This window comes from Trachypithecus francoisi, unplaced genomic scaffold (assembly GCF_009764315.1).
Source record: "Trachypithecus francoisi isolate TF-2019V2 unplaced genomic scaffold, Tfra_2.0 Lachesis_group15, whole genome shotgun sequence".
Lineage (NCBI taxonomy): Eukaryota > Metazoa > Chordata > Mammalia > Primates > Cercopithecidae > Trachypithecus > Trachypithecus francoisi.
This window is the reverse complement of record NW_022681460.1, coordinates 7,652,328-7,677,843: the sequence shown is the minus strand read 5'-3', so window position 1 is coordinate 7,677,843 and position 25,516 is coordinate 7,652,328. Positions and strand designations below refer to the sequence as shown.

Here is a 25,516-nt window from a genome sequence, read left to right as displayed (position 1 = left end):
CATCTAAATTGAACAGGAAGACTGATCTCTTTTTAAATTAGAAAATAATATTATCAAGAATCATAAAATATACCAAAAGTTACCTTATTATCTCACATTGGAGACTCTGTCTGAAGGAAATAATGTAAAACATCTCATATGCCTGGAATGTTTATACAATGTAATTACAATAGGCAAAAAATTGAAATAATACACATTCCAAATATAATGGTAAATAGTAGGTGGAATATTACTTAGCCATTAAATATGAAATTTTGATAGAAATCGCAACATCAAAACATATTAAACTAAGTTAAAAAGTACACTAAATGGAAAGGACGTAAAAATATGGTATTTGCAGTTTTGTGGTTTTGAAAAGTTTAATAGGAAAAGCACAAAGTTATTAATAGGTGGTAGGATTACAAGTGATTTAATAAGATTTTCTTGCAAGCTTTTGCAGTTTCTTATTATTTACATGGTTTAAACAAATAGACTATTCATAACTTTGTAGTCTTGAACTCTAAATTCCATCTCTGCCTCTAGCTCTCCTCATCCAATCGGTCAGATGCCCCAAACAATCCTTTAGATTTTTGCTTAAATTTAATGATCTAGGATAGTGACTGAGGGACATGTCCTGTAGAGACAAAGAGATTGGGATTAAAGTCTCTTTTCAACTGTGTGCTGACACGGTGATTTCCAGCCAGTTATTTACCCTCTTTAATTTCCTTGTCTGTGAAATCATTTTCAAACAGTTTTGTTGCAAATTGATACCAATAATATTCATAAAGCAATGAGCACAGTATGAGGGGTTTTGTTCTTATTCTTGATGCCACCCTAATTTAAAGCTTTTGCCATCCTATGCTTGGACCACTGCACTGAAATGCAGGCCACTCACCTTGACTCTATGTTCTCCTGACCTCAGGCCATTCTGTTAGACCTTGACTGAAAACCCTTCCAGAAGTAGATGGCTCAAATCACTTAAAGTTTTCCCTGCCAGCCACTGTTGCCTATAGTGCCTTATTTTTAAAGACTCCATAGGATGCTTACCAATATATTGAATATTTATTGAAATACAGTCATGTATTGCTTAAACGTGGGGATCCATTCATGTGTTGTTAGGCAATTTCATCATCGCGTGAACATCATACAGTGTACTTACACAAACTTAAATGGTATTGCCTACTACACACCTAGGCTGTGTGGTGTAGCCTATTGCTCCTGGGCTACAAACCTGTACAACATGTTACTGCATTGAATGCTGTAGGTAAATGTAAGAAGATGGTAAGTATTTGTGTATTTTAAACATATCTAAAGATAGAAAAGGTACAGTAAAAATATGATACTATAATCTTCTGGGACCACAATGGTATATGTGGTCTGTTGTTGACTGAAACATTGTTCTGTAGCACATGACTGTATATAAAGGCCGACCTTGGAGATATCGCAGATTCAGATTCGGACCACTGCAATGAAGCAAATATCAATTAAGCGAGTCACATGATTTTTTTGTTTCCCAGTGCATATAAATTACATTATACTATATCATTGTCTAGTAAGGTACAATAGCATTATGTCTAAAAACAATGCACATACCTTAATTAAAAACACTTTATTTTTTTTTTTTTTTTTTTTTTTTTTTTGAGACGGATCTCGCAGTCGCCAGGCTGGAGTGCAGTGGCCGATCTCAGCTCACTGCAAGCTCCGCCTCCCGGTTTACGCCATTCTCCTGCCTCAGCCTCCCGAGTAGCTGGGATTACAGGCGCCTGCCAACTCGCCTGGCTAGTTTTTTCTATTTTTTAGTAGAGACGGGGTTTCGCCGTGTTAGCCAGGATGGTCTCGATCTCCTGACCTCGCGATCCACCTGTCTCGGCCTCCCAAAGTGCTGGGATTACAGGCTTGAGCCACCGCGCCCGGCCTAAAAACACTTTATTGCTAAAATATGCTAACAATCATCTAAGCCTTCAGTGAGTCACAGTCTTTTTGCTGGTGGAGGATCTTGCTCTCACATTGATGGCTGCTGACTGATCAGTGTGGTGGTTGCTGAAAGCTGGTGTGGCTGTGATGATTTCTTAAACTAAGACAACAGTGAAATTTGCTGCATTGATTGATTTTTCTTTTCATGAAAGATTTCTCGGTAGCATGTGATGCTGTTTAATACCGTTTTATGCACAGTAAAACTTTTTACAAAATTAGAGTCAATATTCTCAAATTGTGCCCACGCTTATCAATTAAGTTTATGTTTGCTGTCATTGTCCTTTTTTTTTTTTTTTTTATCATTTTGATAATGTTCAAAGCGTCTTCACCAGGAGTAGATTCTGCCTCAAGGACTACTTTCTTTGCTCATCCATAAGAAGCAGCTCCTCATTGAAGTTTTATATGAGGTTGCAGCAATTTGTTCACATCTTCACTTCTAATTCTAGACTTTTTGCTATTTCTGCTACATCTCCAATTACTCCACTGCAGTCTTGAACCCCTCAAAGTTATTCATGAGGATTGGAATCAACCCTCCTTTTAATGTTGATATTTTGACTTCTTCCTATGAATCAGAAAGGTTCTTAATGGCATTTAGAATGGTAAATCCTGAGTCTTTTGCAGAATATTTAAATTTACATTGCCCAGATACATCAGAGGAATCACCATATATGGCAGCTAGAGCCTAACAAAATGTATATCTTTTTTTTTTTTTTTTTTTGAGATCGAGTTTCACTCTTGTTGCCCAGGCTGGTGTGCAATGGCGCAATCTCAGCCTACTGCAATCTCTGCCTCCCGGGTTCAAGCGATTCTCCTGCCTCAGCCTCCCAAGTAGCTGGGATCACAGGCATGTGCAACCACGCCCAGCTAATTTTGTAATTTTAGTAGAGCCAGGGTTTCACCATGTTGGTCAGGCTGGTCTCGAACTCCTGACCTCAAGTGATGCACCCCCTCCCCCCAACTCAGGTTCCCAAAGTGCTGGGATTATAGGTGTGAGCCACCACACCTGGCCTAAAATGTATTTCTTAACAACAACAACAAAAAGTTGAAAGTCAAAATTGCCCCTTGATGTATGGGCTGCAGAATGGGTGTTGTGTAAGCAGGGATGAAAACAACATTCATCTCCTTGTACGTCTCCATCAGAGCTCTTGGGTGACCAAGAGTTTTGTCAATGAGGAGAATACTTTGAAAGAAATCTTTTCTTCTGAGCAGTAGATCTCAACAGTGGGCTGAAAATATTCAATAAACCATGCTATATACAGATGTGTTGTCATCCAGGCTTTGTTATTCCATTTACAGAGTACAGGAAGCATAGATTTTGCCTCATTCTTAAGGGCTCTAGAACTTTTCGAGTGCTCAGTGACCACTGGCTTCAACTTAGAGTCACCAGCAGCAGTAGCGCCTAACAAAAGAATCAGCCTGTCCTTTGAAACTTCAAAGCCAAGCACTGATTTATCCTCAGTAACTTTATCAGCCCAGTATCCTTTTCCAATAGAAAGCTGTTTGTTCTTCATTAAAAATCTCCTGTTTACTCTAGCCACTTTCGTCATTTATCTGAGGTAGATCTTCTGGAAAATTTGCTGCAGCTTCCCCATCAGCACTTGCTGCCTCACCTTGCACTTCAATTTATGGAGATGGCTTCTTTCCATAAATCTCACAAACCAACCTCTACTAGCTTCACACTTTTCTTCTGAAGCTTCCTCACCTCTCTCAGCCTTCACAGAATTGAAGACAGTTAGGGCCTTGCTCTGGATTAGGCTTTGGCTTGAGGGAATGCTGTGGCTGGTTTGATCTTCTATCCAGACCACTCAAACTTTTTCCGTATCAGCAATAAGCCTGTTTCACTTTCTCATCATTCATGTGTTCACTTGGATAGCACTTTTTATTTCCTACAGGAACTTTTCCTTTGCATTCACAACTTGGCTGACTATTTGGTACAAGAGGTCTTCCAGCCTGTCCTGGTGTCCAATATGCCTTCTTCACTGAGCTTAATTGTTTCTAGCTTTTGATGCAGAGGAAGAGACGTGTGATTCTTCCCTTCATTTGAACACTTAGGAGCCATGTAGAGTTATTAATTGGACTCATTTCAATATTGTTATGTCTCAGGAAATAGGGAGGCCTGAGGAAGGGAGAGAGAGGGGAATGGCTGATTGGTGGAGCAGTTAGAACACAAACATTTATGGATTAAATTTGTTGCCTTATATGGGAGTTGTTTGTGGTACTCCCCCAAAATTACAATAGTAGTATTGAAGATCACTGATCACAGGTTACCATAACAGATATAATAATGATGAAAAGTTGAAAGAGTACCAGGATTACCAAAACATGATGCAGAGACATGAAGTGAGCCCATGCTGTTGGAAGAATGGCACTGATAGACTTACACAATGCAAGGTTGCCACAAACCTTCAGTTTACTAAATAAACACAATATCTGCAAAGCACAATAAACCAAAGTGCAATGAAATGAATGTTTGTACATATCCTTAACAAATAAGGCTCATATCTTTTCTGACTATCATGATCATAATATATTGTTAAAATCTTAAATTGTTATATTGTTATAACTTATAATCATTTTACTTGATATTATGAGTTCATTTTTGCTATTGTTGAGGCACCTATCTTCTGTTACAATGCAATTTTCTTATTGTAATAATTTTGTAAGCATTGTCCTGGTCATTTGATGACCTTGAGTATTGTAAAATTTCTAATGCATTGAAGCAATTACAGTTGGCAAATGAGGCAGACACTGAATTACAGAACTTCTCACTCAGGAGCCTACGCTGATGGTAACCAATTTACCGTTCCTGAGACTAACAGTTCAGTCCTGACAGAACTCAAGTCAACAGGTCTTGCCCACCCGTTTATAACAATGGTGTTTTCATGAATCAGAATTTCAGATTGAAGCTGATGAAAACAAGAAATCAATACCTTTGCATCCTATTGTTTCAGTGTTCTAGTGGGTTGGCTAAATTGGCCAATTAGAATAACACAATGCAAATTTCCTGTTGATATAAAAGTCTGTTTTAAACAGCTTCAGTTTATGCTAAAGAATAAAAATAGTGAAAAGAAAAATTTCAAACTATATAATGAAGACTTTGGAAGAGCCTTACATTCCTTCCTTCTTATTATTAGTTTTGTGACCATATGACAGACACTGTGATCTAAGTCCTAAATCCATTATACCACATTCCATAAATGTAGGCATATAAAGTATTCTGTCATCTGTAGTCATTTCAAAATGCATTCAGTATCTTGGTTCCCAAGTGCATCGGATTTTATTAAAAGCATTCTGCTGTAACATCCATTCTTCCTAATTGGTTTATAGATTGCCCCTACCATTCAGGCAAACCTTAATTGCATTTTCCCACAAATCTCGTTTGGTTTATGGTCTCTTGTTTGCTTTCTATTATTTATAATAAATTGAGGTAAAATTCTTAAAACATGAAATAAAATGTATAATATTTTCTCTTCTACAAATATGGAACTTACCTAAGGAGTTTCAGGTCATTTTGCTTGTTTTAAAAGTTGTTTAGACAAGCTACAACCATCTGCGTGGTTTCCAATAATAAGATCTTTATTACCATCCCAGAATTAATTATATTTCTCTTGATTTTTTTATGTACAGATTTTTAGGATTATATGGAATAAACTATGTATAGAATATAAAAATGGTATGTCCTTCTATAAAGTTTAGTTGGATACACATGTCATAAGTATCTGGAACAGAAAAAGTATTATTTTGGCTGTAGTGACAAAGCATCTGCATAAAATTCGGTGCCACTCAGTGCCACTGATGCACCGAGAGAGCTAATTGAGAACATTCTAGCTTCTGTTACAAGGTCTGGCTTTTGAGATGCCAAGAGTTAATTTAGAATGGATCTATAGCAGATCCCAAAAAGTATAAAGTGTTTAAAAATAAGTAAATATTCACAATAGCAAAGACTTGGAATCAACCCAAATGTCCATCTGTGACAGACTGGATTAAGAAAATGTGGCACATATACACCATGGAATACTATGCAGCCATAAAAAAGGATGAGTTTGCATCCTTTGTAGGGACATGGATGCAGCTGGAAACCATCATTCTTAGCAAACTATCACAAGAACAGAAAACCAAACACTGTATGTTCTCACTCACAGGTGGCAACAATGAGATCACTTGGACTGGGGAAGGGGCCTATCATGGGGAGGGGGGAGGGGGGAGGGATTGCATTGGGAGTTATACCTGATATAAATGACGAATTGATGGGTGCTGATGAGTTGATGGGTGCAGCACACCAACATGGCACAAGTATACATATGTAACAAACCTGCACATTATGCACATATACCCTAGAACTTAAAGTATAAAAAAAAAAAAAAAAAAAAAACCAAGAACATGTCTTTGTAACAAAAACTGGTTGTTACATGGACAGTGATCAGAGAAATCACTTGCTGTTTAGAATTTTTCCCCATGTAGCATTCCATGAAATAAACAGATAGCTGCTCCTGGTTCCCCCAGAAAAATACAGATTTGTAAAAAAAAAAAAAAAAGAAGAAGAAAAGTAAAAAAAAATAAATAAATAAGTAAATAGCAGAAATATAAAGACAGAGGATACCAGAGACTCAAGAAGAGAATTTCTCACTGTCAAGTGATTACGTATCACCATGGATTATGTTGTAAAGTTCTCTTCTAAATAAAGGCTTTCCCTGGAAGTGCAGGTATGGAATCATTTCTGTAGGGTACATGAAAATTTATTGAAAGGAAGAAGTGTAAGTTATCTATATCAATTTATAAAAAGCCTTCTAAGCTTTGTTAGAAATGTGTCCATTCCTTCAAAAGTTTGAACATTAAGAATTTTGAGCTGAGAATCAAAAAGATTGGAGTATATTCAGTATAAGAGACAAAAAGAAAAGAGACTTGATTTTTAAGAAATGCAAAGACAAAAGGGGGAAAGATGGATGATCTCAAAAAATTTTAGACCAACTCAGTAAGTTCGAGGCTTACTATCAGCAGTAAAAATAACTGTGTGACTTCTAGAAAAACTCAAAAAGGATGGTTAGTGGATGATTAGCAAGCAGAATATCTAAATAATGGTTGTAGTTGAGTTTTTAAAATGGGGCATTGGGACTTTCTTCTTCACTAGAATAGTAAAGAGGCCCCAACATCTGCAGTGCCAGTGGAGACCTCACCAGGAGCTTGGGCTTGTTCCCCACTTAGGGACAAAAGAGTTGCCTCCTTCCCGTTGGAGTTAAGTCAGAGGACTGCCTAGAGAGTCAGGAATTTCACCACTGTTCAGGGGAATGAGGCCACACCATTTATGATGTCAGTGTGGACAATGGGGGAGCAGTAATGAGTCACTCCTGCCTCTTCCAGCCAGGAGGTTATCAGTGGAGGCCTAGTGGGTTCTGGAATCTCCATCCCCAGCCAGTATTAATGAGACATTCTCTCCTCTGGGGTCACCCAGTATTAATGAAGCATTCCCTCCTCTGAGGGCAGTAGATGCCAAGTAGAGTAATGAGACTTTACCCCAACTTGGCAGTAATAAGGTAGCACCCTTCCCCCAACCTTTGCCAGAGAAATGTCAGAATAAGCAAGCTAAAGCAGAAGCTTTAAGATCTCATAATAGAAAATCAGTGATGACACCAAGAATCAGGAAGATCTCAGAGTGAATGTAAAAATATAATCAACAGGTGCCAACAACAAGATAACAGAAATGTTAGAAATGTCTAGGGAAGAATTTTAAATTACTTTCAAAAATGCTTTTATGAATATTATGACACACTTGAGACAAAGAGTGGAAAGCCTCAGAAATGAAATAGACAATATAAAGATGAACCAAATAGAAATTGTAGAACTTAAAATAGAACTCAAATTAAATAAAAGTGCATTTGGGCTCAACAGCAGAATGCAGGAGGCAGAAGGAAGAACCCACAAACTTGAAGACGGAGCAGTAGAAGTTACCCAAGCTGAATGACAGAGAAAATAGGCTGAAAAAAAAAAGTTTCAGGGATCTGTGGTACCATAACAGAAGATCTAACATTAATGTCATAGGAGTCTACAAGGAGAGGAGAAAGAAGCCAGGCCAAAGAAGTACTCAAAGAAATAATGACTGAAAACTTCCTAAATTTGGCAAGAGACGTGAATCTACAGATTCACAAAGTTGAGCAAACTTCAAACAGGATAAAAAGCAAAGAAATGCATGCAAAGGAACATCGTAATTAAACTTCTGAAAATTAAAGATGAGAAAAATCTTAGCATAACTAAAAAAAAGTGGCACCTTATCAATAAGGGAAAGCAATGTGAATGAGAGTGGATTTATCATCCAAAGCTTTGAAGGCTAGAGGGAAGTGGCACACTCTTTTTCAAGTGCTAAAAGAAAGAACCATGAACCTTAAATCCTACATCCAGTTAAAATGTGGTTTTGGAAATGCAGAAGAAATCAATAAAATTGGCCAACTTCTAGTAAGACAGACAAAGGAAAAAGTGAAGACACAAATTACCAAATATCAGAAATGAATAATGGAGATCATGAGACATCCTCCAGACATCAGAAGGATAACACAGAAAAACCACAAGCAATTCTACACTTGTGAGTTTGACAACTTAAATAAAACGGACCAATTCCTCAGAAAATACATGTTACTGCAAGTCATGTAATAGGAAGCAGATTATTTGAGTAGCTCTGTAACTTTAAAGGCTATTATATTACATTTGTAATAGAAAACTCCATATCAAAAGGTGACAGAATAAGAATCACAGAAGCCTACTGATTGATGCAGAAAAAAATTAAAAAATAACTAAAATAACTTAAAAAAATAACTTTTTGGCAACATAAAAATGTGTCAATCATTTATCAATTCCCAAAAATGTGATTCAAGATTTACTCCTCCATGAGTTTCATAAATTCAGGAATCACAGCCCTACAGTTTCCATGACAGTCATATAGTTAAAACTGTTCTTTTTATATAGCCTCCAGCTCAAAGAGCTGAACAAAATTGTTGTTAAATACATGTGGTTATTTAACAATTGAATGAATTTGACTGAAAATGGTGGCTATTAATTCTAATTCCAGAACAAATTCCTAATCTTCAGTAAGTGAAAGGAAATCTTCCTTCCTATTGGTAATGCCCAATGCGGCCTCAATTACTCATATAATCATATACTGGGAGTAATGTGCTATGTAGTGGAGTAAATTCTAAACTCTAATAAATGTGTGTTACCTCACTCTTCAACTCCACTTCAGCATTTACTCATTGTAATAAGGTATTTCTTAATACCACACTTAATTTCAAATATAATCCTTTTATATATGTATTAGATATAATGTGTTTTTCATATCTAATGTGTATTGTATATTTATTGTATGTTATTTAGATACATTAATATATTCATCAAAATTGGAGTTTTAAACAAAATATTACAAATTAACATATAAAATAACTAAAAAGATTAAGTTATATTATTCCATCCATAGTATTAGCAAAGTAATCATGAATTTATTAAGCTAATATATAAAATGACTAGTATTTACCTTTTTATAATAAGCAGGGAAAAATAATCATGTTTAGACTATATGTAAGGAACAGAGCAGTACCCTCATTTTCTAAGTAGTTTCTTATTACTTTCAATTTTGTAATCTAATGAATTAGGTCCAATGTAAATAATGCAGATTCAAAAGATATATTCAATGTAAATAACTCTATAGGAAATATTTCTTCTTTAATGAAAATTTCAGTTTTGGAGGTGGAAGTTTCTCATCGGTTCTAATTTCTCATCTGTTCTAATGTTACTTTCTTGTGAATTCATGTTACCAAATGTGAATTCGTGTTACCAAATACACACACATAATAGGCCACCTTTTTTTTCTTTCTATACTCATTTATTATTACTTTATATCATTTTAGTAGTTCTATTGTTAATATTCATAATATGAGAACATATTCCACTATCTTACATATATATAGAAAGATTGAAATGTTTTGAATTACTTCAGTATTCCATAAAGTATATCACACCCAAGATTAGAATTTATAAGTATTTGAAATTGTTAAAGTTTTAACATTCTAAGCTTAAGACACTTCTATTAAAATGTTTTTCATAAACATAGTATCAGTCTTCCCTATAAAGTGATATTTTAAGTGACATTTTCTAGGACTGCTTTCTAAAGTAGCTTGAAATAAAGTAGACATTTAATAATGATTATAAAATAATTTTCTTCCCCAGGTGTTTGTATTAACAGATTTCTGTTGTCCCTTATTAGATAATGTGGTTTTATCTTCCAACATATTTATACAAACTGAAGTCTTTTAAAACAGAAAGTCCTTTTATTGTGAATGTTTTTATTATGTCTTGAAACCTGATCCCTATTTTTTTTTTTTTCAATTAAGGTGAGAGGCCCTCCAACGGCAGGGGCATTTAAAGAAAGACCAACCAAGCCCACAGCATTTCGAAAATTCTATGAGCGAGGTGACTTCCCAGTTGCCCTTGAGCATGATTCGAAAGGAAACAAAATCGCCTGGAAGGTAAGTCAGGACACAGCTGTGCTGGCCAGCTGCACTTCCTGGAGTGACATCCCCCCAATACCAAACACACTTGACTGCTAAGTAAATAAACTGGAGTCATTTCTCAGCACATGGAAGATGGTGGGAAAGCTCTTAGAGAAAGCCCCCCAGTGTCAGCCATCCACCTTGACTAACAATTAAATTACAGCCTGCAAAGAAGAAAATGACAGAGTTGCTTTGCCTTAGAGAATTGTCTGCTGCCCAATTCATCTCTATTTTTATGAGAACCTGGCAGCCCGGCCTGATCAGGCAGTCCATCAAATGATGGAACTGGCAGCTGGATAGGGAGAGCAACAGCCATTTATCTACCCCAGATTTCACCTTCCTGCAGGACACTTCCAAATGGAAGCTTTAATTACCTAAATGGATAGGTCAAGATTGTCTGCTCTCTGGAAATGCAGAGTAGAATACCAAAGCAGGCCGATCCCAATCCTGGCTCTCCTCTCCGTCCCAGCGTGTGTCAGCCCGCGCAATGGCTGTCACACGTGCCCTGTTAGAGGCTGACCTCCACAGCCAAAGCCATTACAGCACAGACATTTTTCTGACAAAAGGTTAATTGGCTTCAAAATAAATGCATTGCCTAATGACTCCATTCCAATGTGGTTGTGTTCCTTTATAAAAGGCTGACTGATGTTATTTGTAAAAACTTGCCAATCTCTTAACTGGAGAAGGCTTTTACATTTAATTTGAGAAAAATAAATGCTGGTCTCTAACCGGCTTCTGCTATTTAATTATTGTTGTTATCAAAGACTTTGCTTTTGGTGATATTTATCAGCTAAAAGGGCTTCTCTGCCTACAGACAGCAAAGCAGTTGTGCACACTTATGAGTATCACATCAAGTTAAGGACAAGAAAAGGCTTTGGCCAAATATCAGTTACATTAAGCAATTGACACATTTAACTTGGAAGTCCAGCAGTCATGGCCAAAAGCAAATCAGGAATCGTTTGTAGTTAGTAACAAATAAATTTATGTTTAAATTTGTTAAACATAAAGTAAATAGCTTATAGTGATTTACTTTGAGAAATCAAATAGCTTAAAAAGGTGCATTAAAATTAAAATTTTCCTTCCTGTATAGAAACATCGAAAGGATTATTTGCATGATATCTAGTATGTCTTTTAAAATATTTTCATATTTTTATCAAACCTTTCTAATTCTTGAGCAGTCATCCGATATCAGTTATCGAACTTAGAATTATTCCAACTTATGTTACAAGAGGAACTTGGTGGTATCCTTATTAGGAAACCTTATTATAAAATTTTGGGGGAGTGGGAAAGAGGTGAGTAACATTATTGTCTCCTTTATGATAGTCTCTGTTAGTATCTGAATTTGTTATGTGAAAATGTATGTATGATGAGAAAAAATATGTAGCGAGTATAACTAACTTTCATACTTTAGTCTTAATATAAGCATGTATTTCCAAAGTTTTGCTGGGATTTTTGGATTCATATATTTGATTGGTTGCATGGATTTTGTGTTTGCCTATGTACTGGCTCATACAAGATAACACAGTAGAGTGTCTTCAAAACCTGATTCCTGTTGAGTAAAATAATACGTCATAATTCTTTATAAAAAGTGAGTGGCTTTTGGTATTTTAGGTAATTATAACCTACACATAAATTACATTAATGAAAATAAATTATATAGATTTATTATGATTCAAATAATTTTATGAGCAACCATTAGAAGTGTAGAGACTAGAAAAAATCATTTTGAAAATAAATTATTAATAAAAATATGAGATGAATCATTTTCTTTATCTTTGATAATCCAACAGTCAGCAGGGATATAAAATGCTTTTCTTTTTTATGGATATATTAATTCTCTTAAGCTACTATTGATTATAGTACTGATTCAGCAAGCTAGAAAGTAATAAAAAGAAGAAACAATTTATTTGCTGTCACTGGTAGTATAATAGCATAAATTTAGAAAAACATCTTATTCCAGAAGCTGTGGACTTCTTTTAGAAAGTTGCTACTACATTTTAATTGCATTACTGTATCACTGAAGATAAGACATTCAGATTATTAATCATAGGCTTGGGTACCATCTATCCATAGTTTCATATTTATTTCGTGGCACATTGGCAAAAGCAAGAGGCCAAGGCCCCGCACTCCTCTCTTGTGTGTGGGCAGAGCAGCAGTTTCTGGTCATGCAAACCTCTCGTCTCACTGTCATAGCTCATCCCTCACTGAGGACTCCGGAGGAACAGTGCTTCCCTCAGAGGATATGGCCTCTCTCAACTCTCCTCAGACACCCTGGGGACTCCAAGTGGATCTGCGAGCATCTGAAATGAAGTGCATAACTAAGTGAGAAGCATGTCTATTTCTTTATTGGTGTTTACAGAGCCTGTGGCTCTAAAGGACTTAGGAGGCACTGCTCTAAATCCTGGCACAGGCTGCCCCAGCCTCTCAGGGTCGTTCTAGTCTGTGAAGGTGCTGGTCTGGGGATCCCTCCCCAGGTCCTCAGACTCGTCTTCTACTTGTTCTGGATTAGCTGAGCAGATCTTCACCAGGTTAGGAACTGTCGTGTGTTCTTGAAATAACAAAGGTAGTCTATGGTAACATCAGAAGGTAGAAGTAAGAGGAAGTAAGAGTTAGAAACAGACAGATGTCTTTGCATGCTTAGGTTTCTCAGCCCACACCCTGCTCTCAGTACCAGTTTCGTGCACACGCAAGTGGTCATTTGTTCGAGATGCCAAAACAACATGGCAGGCTGCATGTCATCGTCTCTGTAGCTTCGTCTATTTCTTGTGGCATCTCTGAAGATTGCAGCAGTGTCTGATCCAACTGTCTGCAGTGGTGGAAACGTTCTACATCTGCACCGTCTAATATGGTACAACCGGCCATATGTGGTGATTAAGCACTTGAAATGTGCCTACCGAGACTGAGGAACTGAATTTTTAATTTTATTTAATTTTAATTAATTTTAATTTAAATAGCCACATGGTTACCATATTAGACTGTGCAGCTCCAGATTAAGATAATGGCAGTCAAAAATAAATGCCTGAATCTGCTACCCAGATAGATAGAAGGCTTTCACTATGTTAGAATTGTTATTATTAAAGTGAAAAAAATGGGACTCATCTATGGATTTATTGTCATGGTTTTCTATGCATATCATAAATTTCTTGGTAAATATGAGAAGAGTTTTGCAAAATGTGCGAAAATTTCTCTATACTTATCAATGGCAGTTCATGAGCTATGAAAGATGAATAGATCTCATCTCAAATATGAAATCTACCAATCTTGATTATCAATGGTTGTAGTTATAAAAAAGCTTAAGGAATACTTAAACAAAAAATGTTAATCTGTTTCTTTTGCTACATTTTTCTTGACCCCTCTAACATTTGGGAAATAACGACTGTTGATTGTTTTGCTATCTTCAATATACCTGAGGCACTGTCGATTTTTAGAAATAACTATATGGTGTTATAAACCATTCATTTATTTTGAAGATGGAAACAGCTACCCCTATGCAAAGGTGTCTCTAAAATCTTTCCCTTTCTAGGCATTTTTATGTAGTAGATATTGATACAGGCCGTCTTTCTCCATGATAATGTGCTATGTGACAGAATACGACATGCACTAAGATGGTCTTGTTTTCCACTAAATTTCTAATAACCAGGCATAAGAATGTCCCAGATATCAGATATATTAGAAAAGGAAATGGATAAATCTATAACCCCCTAGGAAAATCAAGACATAATACCAACCCTTTCACAAATGCAGCAAAATCACAAACCTCTCAAATCTGAAAGGGAGAAATGCAAAATGGACTTGTACTTTGTCCAGAATCCCTCCCCAGTTCCCCCAAGCACCTAATCACCCCACACCTGACAATGTCATGGTGGTCCTTGTCCAGAGTAGCAGAGATGCCAGAGGGCTTTCTGCAGTCCAGCTTTTTCTTCTTTGACATGTAAATGATATTCCATAGCCACCTATATTGAAATGAAATTAATAAAGACAGAACTGATACACATGAACAAGTATATGTGAGAATGGACTTAGGTGGCCTCTACTCACTGCCAAAAGTGTATCTTCTTCACTGGCCTATTAGAGGTACATCAAATCTCGCCATGGAGGCAAATTTCCCCTTAGGTTCATATAGTAATTGTACCTGTTGATTAAAATTTAGATCTCCAGACTTTGTTTTGTATTAAAAAATGCCTTCTTAATATGAATCAGATAGCTATAAACACTTAATAAATACTTTTTATAAATAATTATTGACATAAATGTGTCATTTATATATTTATGCCCTACATTATTTCAAAATGGAGTTAAATTGTCTTACAAAAAAAACTATAAAGTCAGCATAAATAAGAGATGAGAGAAATGAAAACCATAGGGACCCAGAATGGATTCAGTACCAATGTTAGTAAAAATAGGCATATCCTGAAATCCCATAAGGCAGAGATCTTTGTCTGTGTTTTCGATTTGTTCACTCACTTTCCTGGTACCTCGAACAGTACTGTCACAGGGCCGGCGCCCAGGGATATTTGTTGGATAAAAGTAAAGCATTCAGGAGTTGATTAGTTTTAAGTCTTATTTCTCTTGCTCCATAGGCCTCTCTTTCCTTATCTGTAAGTGACAACAATATACCAGGTGATTTCTATGGCTCTTTTAAATTAAGAGCATTCAAATAAGTTTTGTTTCACAATTATTAAAATAACAGTATTTTGAGATATTCATGGATTACTTCAAAGAACAAATATTGAGTACAAATTTGCCACAGAAATCAATTCTTCTGGTAGTAAAATGGAAATATTAGCAGCAGGACATTTAATTTGAATCCGTAGCCCTTCAGGTTCCAGAGTGATATGCAACGGTCTTGAGGAGGTTGAACTTTTACCACGAGAATGCTCTTTATGTTATACATGAATGTTTTTCAGTGACTACTCATCCCTTAAAGTTTGCTTTCAAAATGACAAGTTCGCTTCCCTTTCTAAAGGACTGAAAATATATGTCGCACTTGAACACCCAAGTAAAGGAAATGCTGTGAATAAATTAATTAGATGCATAAATCGGCCTTTATAATTTCCACTGATGGTGTCTCAGACAACACCTTTAATTATGTGTTGACTGACAATTCCATTCAATATTTCTTCTCTGGCATTTTCTCCTTTTTTTCTAGTTCTTTTTATTTCTCAGCAGCATTGGTATTCATGAACTATAAAAAGCTGTCAATGTGACTGTTTTCATTGACATAACTGATAATTTCCTAGTAGGAAAAACAGTTATTGCATATAATTATTATAAAAGTATGCACACATTTTCTTACAATTAAAATCAGCCCTGACTCAGGATAGCTCATTATCTGTAAATATTATTGCATTTTAAAGTAAATCACACTGTGATGTGATACACTATCCATTTGCTATCAGTGTTTTCACAAGATTCTGTAATTTTGAGTTATAATTTAGTCCCTTGGTACCTTCAATTTCTTAATGTTTCAGTTTCTTAAGGATTTAAAAAATTAATGCTATATCTATTGCCCCTAAGTTAAAACTGATATTGACTTTTGAAATCTCATAGGCAAATTTATTTGAGCTGAATAATTTGTTTCACATCAAGGAGAATGAATGTTCTCTTAGAATTGTCCTGGGCTTCTATTTCTTTTGATAACTGCCAAAGCTTGAGTTTGGAAAACAGGACTTAGTAGAATTTGCAAGGCAAATTTTACAAGAGAAGTGACAATTTACCTGATTTTTGTACGAGAGATCTGCCACGTTCCCACAATTATTTCCTTTGTGATTAATTAATAGACAGGGCTTATTCCAGAAGTCTTGAAAAAAATAATCCTCTGGCAATGAGTGTACTCTTCTTAATGCCATTCTTTTATTTGATGTAAATTGCTACATCTTAAAAGTGTACAGCATGAAAATACAGCCACGTATCAGAAATAACTTCTGTTTAAATTGGTTAGATGACCTCTGAAAACCAGATGAAAGATTTTCTGCTGAATAGGTTGGTGCTCCCTGCTGCCTATATAATTTATGTGAGAAATTAGTGCAAATGGTTCACTTTTATGGAGCAGAGCTGCTTGTAGCAAGCCTGCAGAAACAATTTTCCCCCAAGCCTCCATCTGTTCTTCAAACTAGGGCATATGCCATCTCATCGAGCTTGAAAGTCAACTGATTTATAACTCCTGGAAAGTGCATAGATGGAAAAGAAAGGTCGACTGCCGCTCTGTGACAGTGATTTGTTTGGCACTGGCTAAAGACAATTCACATTACCAGGGACCCAAGGGGAAACAAGAAATGTTGTAAGTTTCAGATCTCAGTAGACTGACAACTAGAAGAAAAACGAATCACTCCTGCTTTTTAAGTCAGACTACCACCACGGTTGAAAAGTAGGTCTTGGTAGTGCTGAGGGTGTCAAAGCTAAGCTGCCCCCCATATTGTCACATAGCATCCCATGAAGAAATGTGTCACTGCCACTCTCTCAGTGGTAAATGTTGCCATTGTAGAAGTATCAGTACTCTGATGTTTAAACAAAAAATGTGCGTTGCTGCTTGTCAGAAAGTTCTGTTTGGAGACACAAATTGGTCTTTGATGAATTTTCTATCTCTACCCAAGGTTAATCTCCAGTTCTGTTCCAATTAGCCATTTATGAATGGTTCCCTCCTGTCTTATCACTCATCACATGTCTCTTCTCTTTACTGAAGCACTCTTGAGATCAGAAGTCCTTTGACAGGTGACAAATGGAATCAGATTGGCAGGATGCTTGTAAACAACAACAACAAAATCATTCTTTGTTTGATGTTTTCATTTGAATAGTCAAAGTGTCATCCTCCCAGATAACAACTTTTAGTATATTGATGTTTTTGTTATCTTTTTACTACATGTATGTATGTTTTTTATTTTGTCGAAACTGTGTTTCACATGATAATTTTTAAGGAACTCAAAGGAGCATTCATGGTCCTAATTAAGAGAGGAGATTGATAGTGGACATACTGCCACAGGAATTCTAATAGTTTCCTCCAGTTTAATGACAACGAAAAAGACAATCATCTTTTAATGTGCAGGTTTAAGTTTTCAGCGGTCATTACTAAGACCTTTGGAAAGGAGATACCCAAACATGTTCCTATGCAAAGCTCCGTGTTAGCAGGGATGCACACACATGGCTTTTCCTGTAGTAATTCTCATGGCATGGTGCCCAACCACGTAAGCAGGCTTGTCGTTGTGAGCATGTCGTTAGCATGTTTTTAAAGAGAATAGTAACTACTATTTTCACAAAGTCGTTATGTGTGAAGCACATTTCTTGCTATTGGGAAAAGTATAGAAATGGACATAGTTGACAGAATCATTTTAAAGCCAACCTCTGCCCCTACTCTAAGACACTGTCTTTACAACAAATAATCCTACAGAATTTCCAAGGTTTGGTTTTAATCTGAATAAAGGAAAACCCATCAGCCTTTCTAGCCATAAATTCTCAAATTTTGAGTTCTTATTTAGATTGATCTCTCTCTGTTCATGCACAGGTTTAAGCACTTAAAAAGACAGTTATATGGTTTGAATATTTCTGAATTCTTGAATATCTTGAAAATATAAAATTTCAACTTTCATATACGTAAAACACAATTTAATTGAAATTGACATTCTTAAATTACAATTGCTTCCCTTCATATCTCTTTAGAAGATAACATCTTTGTATTCTATTAATAACATATGTTGGCTGAAAAATTAAGACTAGCCTGATTTTATTCCTTTAATGTCAATCTGTTCTTGTTTGTTTGTTTTGTTTAACAGCCTTGGTAAATGCACTATTTTTGTGTAAATAAAAGTTGCTTCCATGTGTTTTTCTTTTCCTTTTGTGTATTCTTCCTTTACCACAGTAAGCTTATTGTCTACTTACTTGAAACTTTTTCTCAACTGAGGAGAGTTTTCTTTTGTAATATTACTTATTGTTACTCTGTCCCAATTTTCTATTTTCTTTCTTAGAACAAATATTACATGTAGATTATACATTTATATTCTATTCTATTATTTCTATCATTATCTCCCTCAATATTTTTATCTCTTTATCCTTGTTTTAACTTCAGGCAGAGCTTTCTTATGTTTCCCATTTTTTGTTGGTATGGATGTATCCATTACTGCCACCAGTTCAAATTTTAGCTGTGCTTAGGTAAACTGCCCTGCCCCTGGCAATACCCAGTGTCTAGCATGAGCATGTTTCACCTGGTCTTGTTCTGTTGGCCTAAAAGAGGGCTTTGTAACTTCTGACACTGAGATAGCTTAAGTACACAGACACCTATAATCCCTAAAAGGCACAGATACCCAGCTCTGTCTTCGTCTGCCTTTACCTATAGCATTTTGCTTGTAGGACACACTACTTTCTAGGACAGAATGCAATGTGGTACCAGAAATCTCTGTCCCTACTTGCTGTCCTGTTGTTTCTTGAGTTGACTGTGAATGGATGTAGGAAGGGTGAATGGAAGTGGATAGCGCTTTGTCTTGAAAGGCAACTACTTCAAGGTAGCAGGCTGGTGGCCTAGTCCCTCCCGCCCCCATCGTCGCCCTTTTATTCTAGACCTTATGTTTCTGACAGGGCCAGGAAGGGGGATTAGAAAGTGTGGGAGAGATGAGAAAGCTGACTACCTACTTTTGGATTGGTGCCTCTGGTTGTAAAACGTAAGTTGACTATGAATTGTGGTTTTCCAATCCAGTTTCATTGATCTCATTTTCTGTAGAAATTCCTTTTATTTTCTGCCTGCACATTTGTTATTATACTGGTTTGCTGTTGCATGTTACATTTTCCTCTTTTTCTGTATCTTCATAGATAATTTTGTGGTATGTTGGGAGATACTGTGTCAGAGATTCATGTCAAGATGCTATTTAAAAGCCCTGAGTCTAATTTGTTTTTGTGCATTAATGGACTACATTCCTTTACAGAGAAGTAATGTGATCTCATTAACACTTAGGCTACAGTGACTTGTCTATTCATAAAGGAATTGAGTACTTATAATGGGTAAGACATGGTGCTGGGCCCTGTAACCTGCATAATATGAGTTCTGGTCCTCAGAAGCTTATTGACTGGAATAGATCACTATTCAAGGAAGAAACCAAAAGTCCTTTCAAAGAGTATATATCAGGTCTTAAGACAGATTGCTTCTACTTGCATAGATCATAATTCTTAATCTTTTATGCAGTAGGTGTTAAACATTTGCTACTTCAATGATCTGGTTCAAATAATTTCTGTAGACAAACTTTTCAAATTGAGAGTCTCTATAAAATTTTTGCCAGTTCATAAATGGTTATCCATTTCAGTGAGTGCAGCTTGCTGATACTTTCATTTTTCTTGTATTTCAGTTTTTTAATTGCCATACTAAGAAATAATAAATTTTACCTTTAAAATGAACTTTAGGCAGTCAATTCACATACCTACGTATCTACATATTGTGGCAATCCCAAGTATCAGTAAGATATTACTGACTTCAATGTTCTACTCTGTACTTTGAAATAAACACTTGAAAAAAAATTATGTTTTTACCTGTTTGTAAATTTTAAAGGTTTATCATGCTTGAGATTCAGTCTGATTTAAGTCTGAAGACTTCTGGAGTCATGGTTAAGTATAAGCTGGACTTTCTCATTCCAGCTTTCACATTCTTGCATCTCTGTTCTCTTATTTTCTATCTTAATAATTTACCAGTTTAATCTACTATATAATTTGTTGAAATGTTTTCAAATTTATTTTCAGTGAATATCAATTCTGGAATATATATATATATATATATTTTTTGAGACGGAGGCTCGCTCTGGATGGAGTGCAGTGGCGCAATCTCGGCTCACTGCAAGCTCTGCCTCCCGGGTTCACGCCATTCTCCTGCCTCAGCCTCCCAAGTAGCTGGGACGACTTGGGTGCCCGCCACCACGCCTCCACACCTGGCTAATTTTTTGTATTTTTAGCAGAGACGGAGTTTCACTGTATTAGCCAGGATGGTCTCAATCTCCCGACCTCATGATCCGCCCGCCTCGGCCTCCCAAAGTGCTGGGATTACAGGCGTGAACCACCACGCCCAGCCTATATTTGTTTCTTAAAAAGATCTGCCTACTCTTATATTTTTCTCACTTTATGGTTTCTCTTACTATCTTTATCAGATTGTATTTTTAAGTACACTCATTTGAGGTTCTTTTTCACACTCATCTATTATCTTGAGTTCCTGGGGTGTGAATTGGAATCTGCCTTCTGTGGGAGTCCCTCAGGGCCTGGGTTGTGCACGCACCCCTGTGGTGTGCTTTCAGGTTCGTCTCTGCAGGACACACATTCTGAGCCACTTTTTATGTGAATCAGCCTTCACGTTTCCTCAATGGACTACTGTTCACTGCTCTAGGTTTGAGTTTCCCTTTCATTTCTAGGGACTTGGTATTTGCCTATCTTACTTTTGAGAATGGCTATGCATTTTAACATTTTATTTTATTTTACTTTTCCTCTGGTATTTATAGTTTTTTTGGCCATATTGACCAGAGATCTTTCTATTAATTCTGTAAAATTATTTTCTTAACTGAATATCTTCGCTTAGATGCAGATTAAAGTACCATCTTGAGATGTAATCTTTCCTCAATGTTAGACCAATTCTAATACTTCCACAAGTGAAAAAAAAAATCAATGGAATAAAATATGTTTTGTATTTCCCATGGAATTCCCTTTATGTAAGCAAGTTACCTTTATGTAAGTTAATGTGTATTGCATAATGCGTATGTGTGTGTGTAATCAAACACATATAAATTAAAACTCTATTGAACATAGCAAAACTTGGGTTTGGAAAAATCACAAGGGAAAGACATAAAAATTTTGTGCCAACCCACAACTCTCATTTTTGTATGTATATAGTACATGTGTGTATATGTGTGTATTTATATGTGTATGCAAATATGTGTAGATATTTTGTTCCTATTGCAGTACCAGAGTAAAGATTTTTCTTTTCTTTTCTCTTTTCTTTTCTTTTCTTTTCTTTTCTTTTCTTTTCTTTCTTTCTTTCTTTTCTTTCTTTTCTTTCTTTCTCTTTCTTTCTTTCTTTCTTTCTTTCTTTCTCTTTCTCTCTCTCTCTCTCTCTCTCTTTCTTTCTTTCTTTCTTTCTTTCTTTCTTTCTTTCTTTCAGACAGAGTTTCAGTCTTGTTGCCCAGGCTGGAATGCAATGATGCAATCTTGGCTCATTGCAACCTCCATCTCCCGGGCTCAAGCAATTCTCCTGCCTCAGCCTCCCAAGTAGCTGGGATTACAGGCATGCACCACCAAGCCCAGCTAATTTTGTATTTTTAGTAGAGATGGAGTTGCTCCATGTTGGTCAGGCTGGTCTCGAACCCCCGACCTCAGGTGATCTGCTTGCCTCGGCCTCCAAAAGGCTGGGATTAGAGACATGAGCCCCTGCACCCGAACAAGATTTTAATTTTCATACTGTAAAATTAAGGTGGATGGGGTTATCATAAGGAGATCTTTATCTTCTCAATATTCATATCTACTAATATGAATCTCTTGAGAGGCATTAACCCGTCCGTTGGAAAATATCTTTCAAATGCTTTCCATTTGCAGTAAGTTGTGTAACATTTTACTAAACATCATTAAATACTTTTTTAAAATCAACAAATTATAGTATTGGATTGGAGATAATTTACTTTTTAGAAATCATCTTCATAGAAAGAATCACTGTAGATTTATTATTAATTTTTAGTTTTGAAGAGTTGCTTGGGTAATGATTAAGTAATTTATATATGCACAAAAAGATTGTTCATTTACACAATTTTTATTAATATATTTTAAATGGACTATGAGAAGTGCTAGTGTATTAGATTGGTAATATTAAAACCACAAGTCAAAAAATATAAAAGTTAAGATTTTTATAATTCTATGTGGGAATCTCTAGCTTTTTCTGTTGGTGTGGGTTATAATTTCAACACTGCATTATTCTAACTTATTACATTTAATAAACTAACAATTGGGACTAGCTTCAAATCTCAAGCAGCAATTTAGCAGATGGTTCATTTCATGAGAAAGAAATATGGACTATGGTGACTATGACTGTACTATTGGAGAAATGGAAGAAAGTGAAAGTAAAATGTATTGGTTAGTTGCAATATTGCTAGTAATATTTTGTCTGGTCAATAATATTAGAATGTGGATCAATTTGCACAAATAATGAACTCCACAACCAAATGAATAATCCTCTATGGAATATACTAGTATTGCAGAAAACCTTTTTGGTAAGAAATTTTGCATGCTATTAGTGTAAAGCATCATTATTTGGCTTCTTAAACAATCACTTTGTTTTTCTCATCATTTGCTGTCTTGTACTTTATACATCAGACATCTCTGTGCATGTAGATTATCAACCATGCTGACTCCCTTTTTGTCTCTGAACCTGTACCATGCTGGCCTCTCTTGAATGCCTCCATTGTCTCCACATCCACCTCCTCTGCTCAGCCTCTAACTGCTCATCTGCTTACATCTGGCTCAGCTCTTACAGTCTCTTAAAAGTCTTTCCTGACTTTCCCAGGCCAGATTGAGTACCCTTCTCTGGGAAACCAGCATACGCTATTACTGGTCTCATCGCTGAGTAAGGTAGTGATCTGCTTTCACATCTCCCCTCAAGATGGTGGACTGCAGAAGAGCTGGAGCAGGATTATTTGATTTTGACCTCCCTTAGCCCCTGATACAACATGAGTAAATATTTTAAGGCTGATGTTTCAAATGATTCATTAAAATACATTTTTATACTTTTCATATATTTTTGTTTGTTGAATACAGTAGCAATTTCAATTTTCATCTACTTGCAAACCAAGAATGAGGGTGGTTATCTGTGACTTTTAAATTTTCTTTACAGGCCCCATAGATCTTTTGGTAGCTCTAGTTATTTTTGTTTTCTTATAGAATGTAGTTTGCAGTACTTTGAAAGCCTGTATAGTATCAGCTCACTGAATATTGCTGATTGCTGAAGAAAAGTGTTTGTTCGTTTAAACTCCAGTGATCATATTTAAATTTAATTCTTTATCTATGTAGTGTCTTTAAATATGTGCTGTCCAATTGGTGCTCATGTAACTTGTAAGAAGCGTCGTTCACTTGCTAGGCGTTACCTGAGTACCTACTGGGTGCCAGACCCTGCTCTAATCTGGAAATACAGCAGTGAATGAAGCACCCAAATTCTCAGTGCTCATGGAGTTTCCGCTACAGCAGGAAAAACTAAACAACCAAACAAATAAATATAGAGACTGATAAATGGTAATGTGTAGGCCATTTGGTAATATTGTCTAAATTGTTTTTAAAAATAAGAGTCCTAACTTAATACTTTTCCCTGTTTAAAATGCAATGATATCAAAAATAATGAAGTGCTAAAGAGTGCAATGAAAATAATCAAATAAATTGTGCACTTTCAGTACCTAGTACTGAAAATCAGTGTAAGAGTTATAACCCAACACTCTAATGAATTAACAAATTATATTTTAATTACATTTTATTCCACTAAAACCCTAATTAAGGAATCATGAATGACTCTGTTTTGTACATTTCAACATAAATATTTTGTGAGTTTATGCAAATATGTATTTCCTTTGTGAAAAGTACTTTTCACATTTCAAAAATAAGGAAAACCTAAATAGCCAAGCAAATCCATTTTTATGTCCCCTTTCTCTCTTCTTTTGAAAGTAAAATCATTACTAGTGAGCAGATTTAGAAAAACAAACAGGAAATGATGAGACACATGTGAGCAGATAAAATGTCATATCCAGATTGTCTTTAGAGAGAGCACACGAAAGCAAGCCCCAAATGCAGGCAAGGCCTGGCCTGCAGGGAAGACACATTCAGATGGAGTCACAGCTCATGAACTTATTTGGGATAGAAATATATAAAAGTTAATTCTATGGCAGTTGTATAATAGGATGTATCTGAGAAATTAATGGAATTTAATGCAAAGAGATGAAACTGAGTATTAAAGATGTGCACTATTCATTTGTTTGTTCTGAGCATTCTTTCATCCATCACACATTTCAGAAGGTTGCAATTTATTAAGTGCAGTGAAAATCACTGATGATATAGGCCTTTGTGCAGTGTATACAATTAGCCATAAGTACATTCATGAGCTGCATAATGTGGTTTTGGTCAACGATGAACTGCATATTCGATGGTGGGACCATAATATTATAATGGATCTGAAAAATTCCTATTGCCTAGCAATGACAGCCATTGGAACGTTCAGCAACACATGTTGCCTTTTCTCTGCTTAGATACAAAAATATTTACTATTGTGTTATAATTACCTGCAGTATTCAGTACAATCACCTGCTATACAGGTTTGTAGCCTAATAGCAATGGGCTACACCATATAGCCTAGGTGTGTGGTAGGCTATACCATCTAGGCTTGTGTAAATATGCTCTTTATGATGTTTTCACAAAAACAAAATCACCCAAGGACACACTTCTCAGAACGTATCCCTATTGTTAAGTGATACATGACGGTAGAAAGCAGTAAAAAGCAACTTAAAATGGTGTAAAATTACTTGTATTTTGGAAACGATAAATCTAAATGCTGCCTTATGATGAGCCACAAAATTAGTAGATAAAATTAGGCATCAAAATTATTATATCAGAAACCTAAATTATGTTTAATTAGTGTACATATTTTTGAAATTTATTTTGCTTTATAAAATAATTTTAACCTCATAAACATGTTCATTTGTTTAATTTCTTTCTTTTTTTAAAAAATTAGAGATGGGGTCTTGCTATGTTACCCAGGTTGGATTCAAACTCCTGGGCTCAAGCGATCCTCCCACTTCAGCCTCCCGAGTAGCTGGGACTACAGGAGCATCTGTGTCTTAATGTAAATCCAATAAGAGTTTTATAGCAGTTGAAGTGAAAACATGCTAAATTTTGTATTGAAAGAGTAATGGAATATTTAAAGGATATTTAAATATATAACCTTAGCATGTCTTTGAAAGAACACGTGATCAAGTCCAGATTCTAATAGAAAGATCCCATTGTTACTGTAAGGAAGACAAATTACTTTTTCTCATTCATGACTGAGGCTC

At 35.8% G+C, this 25,516-nt stretch overlaps 1 protein-coding gene across 2 annotated transcripts in view; it reads left to right on the top strand.

Moving 5' to 3' along the window:
- PACRG (parkin coregulated) overlaps window positions 1-25,516 on the top strand; it is a 582,476-nt gene that overhangs the window by 77,949 nt on the left and 479,011 nt on the right. For both annotated transcript variants that reach the window (XM_033234274.1, XM_033234275.1), the window contains exon 2: window positions 10,326-10,460. In XM_033234274.1, coding sequence (XP_033090165.1) covers window positions 10,326-10,460 — 135 coding nt within the window. The remainder of the gene's footprint in view (window positions 1-10,325; window positions 10,461-25,516) is intronic.